Genomic DNA, 10,150 nt, shown 5'->3' on the forward strand with positions numbered 1-10,150 from the left:
TATTAATTTCCTGTCTGGAAATACAGGCCAGTTTTTACATTTCATCATCATAATACAGTGGAGTTCAAAAGTCCACTTGCAAAAATGTTTGTATTTTGCCATTTTCTACTTTAATACAGATTCATTTGTTTCAATTACAAATTAGAAGCATTACAACTTGCATGAAAAGTTTAATTGAAAAATTTGCACAGATCACGCACTTAATCTCTATTTTTAATCCCAGATTTTCAATGTGTGTTTTTGAATGCCACTGTATATAAAACTATTAATATTATTATTGAACCATACAAAATGGGTTTTGGCCAAAAATATGTTTTTCTCATAATTAGATAGGATGATATGTACAATGTATATGTACAATTAAATTGCTTCCAATATGCCTATAATGGCAATGTTTGTCATTCTTTTCTGATGTACATTTCCTTCTTCCTTTGGCTTATTCCTCCAAGTTCTTGCCCTTTTTGCCCACTTTCACAAACACCATTGTGAGTCCAATAGCTGCCACCAAGATCAGTCCACCGGTCACCAGGTATGCTATGGGCAGGAAGTAATTCTGCCCACCAAACCAGGTCACCATGGAGATCACCAGCTCCTTCTGACCTTGAAAGGGCTCAACAGGAAAATCTGAAGGTATAAATCAAGGCTAAATCTAAGATAGAAATGAAATGGATACATATAGGCCCGGTTTCACAGACAGGGCTTAGATTATAAACGTGCCTTAGAAAAAAACATGGTGTGCATCTTGAGTCAAAACAATGGCACTGACCTATTTTAAGATATGTCAGATATGCAAGTTGCTTTCAGTTAAAACAGCTCAAACATGCAATTTAGTCTGGGACTATCTTAAACATTGTCTGCCAAACCAGGGGATAGTGCCTTAAAGGGATAGTTGGCCCAAAAATGTCAATTCTGTCATGATTTACTTATCCTTATTTTGTTCCAAGCCTATATGACTTTCTTTCTTCTGTGGAACATAAAGAAGTTATTTTTTAGAAATGTAAGAGCTATACATAAAATATGTTGTGTTCCGCAGAAGAAAGTAAAGGGATATTTCACCCAAAAATGAAAATGTTGTCATCATTTACTTACCCTCATGTTGTTCCAAACCTGTATGAGTTTCTTGTTGAACACAAAAGAAGATATTTGTTTGATTACCAACATTCTTTAAAATATCTTATTTTGTGTTCAACAGCAGAAAGACACCCATTCAGGATTGGAACATCATGAGGGTGAGTAAATGATGACAGAATTTTCATTTTTGGGTGAACTATCCCTTGAAATGAACTGAGGTAAAAACAATTTAACAAAAGCAGACTTCCCATTGTGACCATCCAATTTTGTCAGTGATGTAATAAGTTCTGTCACCAAACCAAAAGCCTGGCTGTCAGTGCTGCCGAACCCTTTCCTTCCATTTCCAACCAATTCTGTCCTCCATGAGCAAAGGATACTGTAAATTATAGAGATGCTGTAGTTGCCACTGGGCAGGCCTTGATTGAAAGGCCCTTGAGCACGATTGAGAACCCCATAAAGCTTTTTGAAATTAGGGAAGGCCGCCTCTCTCATCCAAACAATCAGGTCGTCATTTATGAAGCCATTGTTGTTGGAGTCTGTGTCATCCAGCTCATAAACCGGACGCTGCCAGTATAAGGGCCGAATCGTGCCTGAGAACAAACAGAGAGACAACAATGAGAAAAACAGACACATGCTCATAACACATGCAGCATATGGTGGTGTGTACCTTCAAAGGCTTGTCGGAGTGTGAACGTGTTGTTGGTCGGAGGGTTACGGAACTTGACATTTTTGTCCGTGTACCAAGCGATGCCCTTCCTGTAGAGTGGAACATGTACTTCTGGCTCATTCGTTGGATAATAAATCACTGTAAATGAGTCTAAAATAAAAATAAAATGGTATAAACAAATCACAAGCAGCAAGCAAAATGGCTTATTAGCATAATACTAACATGTGTCTCACCGTTGAACATGCTGTTGGCCACAGCACCACATGGGGCAACGGGCACTCTGTTTGCATCGTAATCGAACGGAGCGCAGTACGAACTCGGTGCCTATGTGAGCAATAACATCTTGGATGTGATAACAGCGCTACTAATATGAAGCATAGTGAGAGATCAAATAAAGACAGACGTTATTTTAATCAGTGAGTGGGAGGGATGAGGAAAGAGCGTGAAAAAGGAGTGCAAACAGAAGGGGAGTGAAAGAGACGTCCAGCACCTTCAGGTTGTTCTTCCTCCCCACCATCTGTGCATCATCGCGGGAGTCCATGTACCTCCGCAGGTTCTGATGAAAGTTCCTCAGACCGTAGTAAAAGAATACATCGCCCTGAGGGAGACAGCATGCTATCAGACATAGTACTACATCATGTTGAAAGGAAACACGCGGATGACAAATTATGAGGCTCATATGGTGTCTCAATTAAATTAGGAATCAGACATTTGTAATATGGATTTAATTTAGGATGTCTTCTCTCTCTTTTTTTAAAGTATGGTTTGAACACTGTAAAATCTGAGGCACAGAAACTTTACCTCAGAAAATAATTTGAAAAATTAGACAATTAATTACGTTATTTGAGTTTATGTAAATCATCGTTTTACCAGTGGGACTTTTCTAGGCAGAAAATACTCAAATTCTGCTGGAAACAGTGCATGAAACCAAAGTTAGGTTCAAATGCCAGGAGTTCAAATTGTGCAGACAAGGCTAGTGAGTGATACACTAGTATCATGTATGCATAAAAACTAATTTTGTATTTTGCACACAATTTTCCTCTTCAAAACATCATTGTTGAAAACAGTTGTGCTGCTTCATATTTTTTTCAAAGCGATAATACATGTTTTTTCAGGTTTCTTTGAGGAATAGAAAGTTCAGAAGAACATTTTCACTTTTGATCAGTTTAATGTATCATTGCTGTATAAAAGCATTACTTTCCTTAAAAAAAAAAATCTTTCAAACTTTTGAACGGTCAAATCACTTCTTGAACTGACCCACCGAAAAGTTTTGGGGAATGTAGAATTGGACTGAGCATGTGCAGGGCGTTCTGGTGTTGATGGCATGCTTCCGAATCTCGAAGCATCGTTCACATGTTCCAGCATTAGTGTAATCCACCTATGCAGCAGAAAGAACAACATACGACATGAGTGTAAAATGTGACTGTGGTTGGAGTTATGGCAGCACATACTCCAAAAGGTTGTGATGTGGTGCTCGTGTGGTTTGAATCCCATTCCCCCCTTTTCTTTCCATCATTTATCAGTGACCATACTGAGAAATTTTCTTTATAGAGGTATCATAATGTAGCAAAACAGATTTTTTTGCAGAGTGATGCCCATGAGTGATGCCCATTCAAAACAGAGTGATGCCCATGCAAATGCTGCTGTCATTTTGCTATATGGTTGCTAAGATGTTCAGGGTGGTTGTTTACTGGCCCAATTTAAAATAGCGCACCCCCAAGGCTATGATATTCTGGTCTGTAGATATGGCTGCCTTAGCAAGAAATGCTAATAACAAACAAGACAACAATCATGGTCATATGAAGTTAGTCAGCTACTTTAATTAAACAACTAAACTGAATGGTTTAATAAGTGCTAATGTAATGACTGTGAATAAAATTTGCCTTTTGATCACCAACCTTCAGGAAATGTTTAATTACAGCGAAACGAAACCAATATTTTGAATTGATCAAATGACAAATGTTAGATCTACATGAGTAAAAATAGCAAAAGGACTTGACAAATACATAAAGTTACACTATAAAAACACAGTAAATTAATTTGTGGGTTGTGTGGATCTTGTTTCCAGAGGAACACATCCTTCTGGTCTGTTTCCCCACTTCCTGCTGTCTTGCACATTGGCACTTGATAAAAAAAAAACCCGTCTAACCTTCAGTTCGTGTGTTTTCTGAACAGTGATGAGGAGCCAGACGCCCAGAAACAAGCACACGAGAGAGAGGATGTAGAAAGTTGGCAGCACGGTCTGTGCCGTGAGAGATGGAGACCAGGCGGGTAACCTCTGCTGTTTAAATGCGGAGTTATCCGGACGCCTCGACAATGGCCCTGTGACTGCCTGCTTCTTTCCCATCTCAGATTCTCTGCAACTTCACAAAAATAGTAATAATAACACAAATTCAAATAAGAAAGTGTTTCATTTAACTGCCACCGAAGGAAGTTTTCCCAGTTCCCAGTATGACTGAACCTTTGAACCTTATGTGACTGTTACTTATTAACTACAACCACCCCACCTTATACACACAGAGCAGTTCTCCCTGTCTTTAGCTCTGACTGTGAACCTCCCCAGCGCTCCACACATTCTTTTCTATCAGAACTGAGTCTCTCCTCATTCCTGGACTCTGCCGTAATGTGTGGGAGCCGCATTTGAATAAATGTGTGTGCGCTTGGTGCCTGAGCATGTGTGTTGTAACAGGATATTGCATTAAGCAAAATATTCAGAATAAAGTATAAACAGTCTAAAATGGGAGGGGCTCCTGATGCACAAGACCAAAAAAAATTGACAGATTTTTTTTGTCCAATCAGATGTTTTTATTTTTAATTGTAAAAAAAAAAAAACCTCACACATAATATTTTTTCTCTTGCAGCAGACATATTTTACTAAAATACATTATAATAGCTCTATCAAATACATGTTGAGCAAGTAAATGAATATGAACGTGTAAATAACAGAGAACAGACTGTCTGCTCAAAAGAGTCCTATTTTAAATGTTCCTTCCCTGCAGCTCTGAATTAGACCACGGTCCATCATTTTCAGTAAGTCTTCTTTCACCTGAAACACAAAAAAGATGTATTTTTAAGCTATTTTTCCCACAGTTATAAGAATATAGTTTAAAGTCAGTTAAACCCAATTAAATCCAAATAAGCAAAGTTTTCTTTATCAGATATGCACATTTAAAAATGTTCAAAATTATTGAATTTTTATTGAAAAATATTGAGAGAATGCTCTCGTATTTCATCAAAAACATCTTCATTTGTGTTCCAAAGATAAACGAACACTTACGGGTTTAGAATGACATGAAGGGTGAGTAATTAATAACAGAAATTTCATTTTTGGGTGAACTAACCCTATTAGTGTGTATCAAAATCATCCATCCATTTGGCTAGTTACATTAGATATCAATATTTTATGTATATTTCATCTCTATCGGTATTATAATTCTTTAAAAAGTATCTTTATAATGTTGTAACAAACATGTCTGTCCTATCTGAAAACAGCATATCAGTGCTACCTCTGGTATATCCACCATTCTCCGGAGCTTCTGGTCTCGGTAGTTCCAGTCCAGTACCAGATACCTCAGTCCTTGCACAGTCAAACCCTCTAAAGCACAAAAATCAAGGTGCGAAAAAAGGCGTTTCACAAAACTGAAAACCATGCAAGTTGGTTAAAAATAACATTTCTAAGAAATGTGCATGAAAACAAACCTTTTTCTAACAAGGCAGCAATTCTCCCAGGAGTTCCAACAGCAATATGGGTCACACCTTTACTTAATGACTTTATCTGGTCATCCACTTTGATGTGTTTCGCGAACAGCTTTAGCACTTTAGCTTGGCCTTTAAATGCTATCAGCTGCCTTAAATGCAAAGAGAGAAAAAAGTCTAACACTTGGGAAGAATAACTCTGTATTATTCCAAAAAGAACAACTGATACTCACTTAATGAGATCAATAGTTCTGAGAGCGGATCCGCAAACGATGAGCAACACCACTGACTGGGTCTGGGTGTGCTGCTTCTGGATTTTAGCCCACTTTGGACAAACTGAAATAAAATGTGTTAATATGAATTGTGTTAATAAAAACTATTTACATGTATTCATTAAGCAATTAACACAATGGACACAATTAATAAAGCCCCCTGACTTGTCATTAAAAAATTTGGTGTCAGTAAGAGTTTTGAAATAAATACTTTTATTCAGGAAGGATAAAAGTAGCATTAAAACGTGATCAAACGTGACAATAAAAAACATTATAATGTTACAAGAGATTTATGTTTAAAATAAATGTTGTTCTTTAATGATGTACTTTTTATGAATCAAAAATCCAGGAAAAAAATGATGGTTGTCAATATTGATAATAATAATAATAAATGTTTCTTGAGCAGCAAAGCAGCATATTAGAATGATTTCTGAAGGATCATGTGACACTGAAGACTGGAGTAATGATGCTGGAAATTCAGCTTTGCCATCACAGGAATAAATTACACTTACAATATATTAAAATAGAAAAGTTTTTTAATGTAATTTTTTTTTTTTTTTTTTTTACAATATTACAGCTTTTACTGTATTTTTGATCAGATAAATGCACCTGTAGCGAGCATATCAGACTTCTTTTGAATGGTAATTTATATTCTGTAATGGGTAAATCTTTGCTTATTCAAAATGAGTGTGTCAGATGCTCCTGGTTTGAGGTCAATATTTATTTTTGGGTGAACAATCCTTTAATTCTTCTGTTGAACACAACAGAAAATATTTTAAAGAATGTTGATAATCAAACAGTTGATGGTAACCATTGACTTCCATAGTAGGAAAAAAATATTATTGAAGTCAATGGCTACAGTCACCTGTCTGGTTCCCAAAATTCTTTAAAATATCTTCTTTTGTGTTCAACAGATGAAAGAAACTTGAGGGTGAGTAAATGATGACAAAATGGGTAATTTTTGGGTGAACTATCCTTTTAAGAAATTAAAAGACTGCATAAAAAGACAAACACGGCATATATATATATATATATATGGTGTTTTACCTTCTTTGAGGTAAGAAGACAAGCTATGTGTAAGGTCATTACAGCTGAGGAAACAAGAGTCTGAAACAGAAAAGACAACGAACAAAATCAACCTCCTCATCCAATATGCAGATTCAAAGGAAAAGCAGACACAAACACGCATTAATCGACTCACCCTTTAGCGTCAGGTCCTCCTGTTCAATAACAGAGCGGGTCAGGCTGAAGTGATTCTTCAGAAGGCTCATAAGGTCAGCTGGAGAGCCCGGCGCAGGTTCAGAGCTCGTCAGGACATCTGTGATAGTTTTCTTCTTCTAAAGACAAAGGAGAATTATGCAACAATAACATGTTTTAAAGCAAATACATCAGTGGCAGAGACAGTGACAAGAAATGGAATGAATGAATTCAGATAAGCTCCGTCCGCTAATATTTAAGAGGCAATTATCTTAACATACTAATAATAACCAAGACCTATGAAAACTGAGAAATGAGCTGTCAAATTATGGTCCGTAAAATCAAAGCATCTCTGGGGTAAGGTTGTTCTTTTTGTCACTTTTCTATAGAGCATGAAATGAAAAGAAAATATTCTAAAGCAGCATATTGAACTGGGCAAAAGAGTTTGACATCTACAGTAACATTAACAGAAATGTGAATTATAATTCTTACCTTTCTTCTCTTCTTGTTTTTGTTGGACTCCTTATCACCCTTTTCCTCTGATCTCTCCTCTGTGATGAAACATTCTTTCTGCAGGGAAAGACAGTCTTTACTTAAAGATGCCCTGGTTCTGTTTTTGCTCACAAGACCTTTTGTCTCAAAGACATCTCTTTGATGAAAGACTTAAATGCCTGAACCCAAGAAAAAAAGATTTGCAAAGTCGAGGTAACAACATTTTTCTAAAGTGCCCATATTATGCTCATGTACAAGTTCATTATTGTATTTTTGAAGAAATCTTCAAAAATAGAATTCTGCTAGAATAAATTTACATGACTTAAAGTTCAAAAAACATTATTTTTCTCATATTATACATTACTGTAGCACCTCTTTACACCCTCTGTCTGAAAAGCTCTGTTTTAGTTCCTTCGTCTTTAAAGCCTGCCTTTCCAAAAAGCCCAGTCTGCTCTGATTGGCCAGCTGGTCCAGTCTGTTGTGATTGGTCAGATGATAAGATCATGTGTCGGAACGCCCCTTAACAAAATCGGGTTTCAGGTCCTGAGGTTTCATGCGCAGCTGTAAACTATTATTAAACTATTATCTAGGATGACATCGGTATTGGAAGCCCATATAATGTTTGTTTGTTGTTGTTTTCCCCAGGAAGCGGAAAAAAGGTGCCTCCTTGCAAAATCACTTATTCAACGGTTCTTTGAGGGTGGGTCAAAGCCAGAAATTATGTAAATTAAAGGGTTAGTTCACCCAAAAATGAAAATTCAGTAAGTAATTACTCACCCTCATGTTGTTCCAACCCCATAAGACTTTCGTTCATCTTCGGAACACAAATTAAGATTTTTTTACCAAAAAAAAAGTATTTAGTATTCTCGTCGCTTGATAAACTTAAGGTTGAGCCACTGAAGTCACTTGGACTATTTTAACAATGTCTACTAACTTTTCTGGGATGGTAGATATCAATTACCTAGCAGCCTATGAAGGAGTGATCCAGCTCTCAGATTTCATCAAAAATATCTTAATTTGTGTTCCGAAGATGAATGAAAGTCTTACGGGGTTGGAACAACATGAGGGTGAGTAATTACTGACAGAATTTTTATTTTTGGGTGAACTAACCCTTTAAACTCTCTTTAGTGTGTGATCTTTGTAACTTTGCAGATTGTTTACATGCTCAAACAGCTATATTACACACTAAAGGAAAGGTAAAATAATAGGAGCCCTTTAAATAGAAGTTAAATATTTTCAACAGATTTCTAAAGGAACCCCCACCCCAAACCCACGGCATTGGTTGAGCCACACTAGAGCTTTAACAGAGTGCAACAGTGGCAACACACTTTTTCAACGTGAAAAATATAAAAATCTATTTTCTTTAGAGAGCATAGGGAGATTACATCATTAGCAGTGCTTCATGGATGTGGGCGGTCGCTGCAGAGCTCTTTTGACGTGATTTGCTTGCTGCGATTATCATTGTAGCTTTCTTTGCTGAATCATCGGTAATGTTTTTCACCAGGAATTCAGCTTGAATGCAAATAATGAACACGGATAAAAGGATATGTTAAATTATGTGAAATGATGGCTTCAACAAAAGTATTTACCATCGATTAATTTCATCTCAGTAGATCTGTCTTTAATGGTTTATAAGTTATTTTTAAAAATCAATTTCCCTATGAACTGAACTTATATCTGGGACCTGACTGTTGCACACTATTCAGTTTTGGTTTTTTTTTGCCTCACAAGCATCACTTTTGTGTGTGTATTACCTTAACAGTTTTCTTCTTTTTCTTGGTGCCGTCTTGAATATTTTTTTCACCCTTCCTTTTCTTTGATGTGGATTTATTTGATTGTTCTTCTGTAAGTGGCTGTGTGTCCTCCTCTTGAATCTGTTTATCACCCTTCCTTTTCTTTGATGTAGATTTAATCGGTTGTTCTTCTGTAAGTGGCTGTGTGTCCTCCTCTACCTCTGACACACCTCAATGGGACAAAGTTTGCACATAAACGAAATGTCATGATTGACGTTAATAACCAAATTAATAATAACAAAAAAGCTCAAATACAAACAGTACTACAATACTACAATTGTTTACATGGGAGAAAACTACATATCCCAAGATGCACCGCAGACAGGGCAAACACGTGTTTTGCGTAGTCTGAATCTAGTAAGAAATGTTAAGCCATAGATCCGCCAATATGAGGCTAACCAAGTTCCAACTGATGCTCGTTTGTTGACAGAAGTTTCATGTAAGTTACAAAATAATTATTAACGATCTAACATAACCTTGTTAGGCAGAAGTTTCTAGAGCACTAGTGTGCCCTAGCACAGCAGGCTGTTTAAAACCGACACGCGCAGAGCATAAATACATGACACACACACATTGCAGCGCGAACTATAGTTCAAATAAACAAACAAAAAACTATGTTTTTTACCTAAATTGTCTCCCTGGGTCCACCACTCGTCTCCCAAATCATCAGCCATGTCTCAAACCGCAGTCGCATGTCTGGAGTTTGCGCACGGCAGATTCGCATAATTCAAAAATTGCGCGAATCTACCCGGTAAAAACAAGACTATATTATATAAAATAAATAATAATCAAATACATTGATTTTACAATAAGACTTAACGTTATATAATTGTAAGCATTAAGAACATTCGAGTATACTAAAAGTGTACGTTGTTTTCTATTGTTCTTTAGTTACTTGTTTGATTATTGAGGTTTATTTGTAATCTAAAAATATATTCTATCCTAAAAAATTAGGTTTTCAT

At 36.5% G+C, this 10,150-nt stretch overlaps 2 protein-coding genes across 2 annotated transcripts; both read right to left on the bottom strand.

Annotated features, from left to right (window-relative positions):
• Positions 1-97: 97 nt before the first annotated feature.
• On the bottom strand, positions 98-4,379 carry tmem30c (transmembrane protein 30C). Its single transcript, XM_084421730.1, has 8 exons — positions 4,246-4,379; positions 3,888-4,101; positions 3,000-3,116; positions 2,229-2,336; positions 1,972-2,062; positions 1,739-1,888; positions 1,449-1,661; positions 98-624 (listed from the first exon to the last, which is right to left on the bottom strand). Exons 1-8 carry the CDS (start codon positions 4,311-4,313, stop codon positions 437-439), a joined length of 1,149 nt encoding a protein of 382 aa, XP_084277856.1. The 5' UTR covers positions 4,314-4,379; the 3' UTR covers positions 98-436.
• Positions 4,380-4,519: 140 nt separating this feature from the next.
• Positions 4,520-9,932, bottom strand: cmss1 (cms1 ribosomal small subunit homolog). Its single transcript, XM_084421734.1, has 9 exons — positions 9,814-9,932; positions 9,150-9,358; positions 7,396-7,473; positions 6,908-7,043; positions 6,754-6,813; positions 5,668-5,770; positions 5,438-5,586; positions 5,245-5,333; positions 4,520-4,784 (listed from the first exon to the last, which is right to left on the bottom strand). The coding sequence occupies exons 1-9, from the start codon at positions 9,860-9,862 to the stop codon at positions 4,701-4,703; spliced, it is 957 nt and encodes a 318-aa protein (XP_084277860.1). The 5' UTR covers positions 9,863-9,932; the 3' UTR covers positions 4,520-4,700.
• Positions 9,933-10,150: the final 218 nt, after the last annotated feature.

Source organism: Rutilus rutilus (genome assembly GCF_951802725.1).
Source record: "Rutilus rutilus genome assembly, chromosome: 10".
Lineage (NCBI taxonomy): Eukaryota > Metazoa > Chordata > Actinopteri > Cypriniformes > Leuciscidae > Rutilus > Rutilus rutilus.

What these genes read in the sequence shown, in the direction of transcription:
- cmss1 (XM_084421734.1), bottom strand. Translation starts at nt 9,862, where the DNA reads ATGGCTGATGATTTGGGAGACGAGTGGTGGACCCAGGGAGACAATTTA. An exon ending in AAAAGAAGAAAACTGTTAAG is followed by an intron (nt 7,474 to 9,149) that starts GTAATACACACA and finishes CTTTCCCTGCAG; the next exon opens with AAAGAATGTTTCATCACAGA. An exon ending in TGCTGCCTTGTTAGAAAAAG is followed by an intron (nt 5,334 to 5,437) that starts GTTTGTTTTCAT and finishes TTTGTGCTTTAG; the next exon opens with AGGGTTTGACTGTGCAAGGA.
- tmem30c (XM_084421730.1), bottom strand. Translation starts at nt 4,313, where the DNA reads ATGTGTGGAGCGCTGGGGAGGTTCACAGTCAGAGCTAAAGACAGGGAG. An exon ending in ACATTCCCCAAAACTTTTCG is followed by an intron (nt 2,337 to 2,999) that starts GTGGGTCAGTTC and finishes TGTCTCCCTCAG; the next exon opens with GGCGATGTATTCTTTTACTA. An exon ending in ACTCCGACAAGCCTTTGAAG is followed by an intron (nt 1,662 to 1,738) that starts GTACACACCACC and finishes GTTTGTTCTCAG; the next exon opens with GCACGATTCGGCCCTTATAC.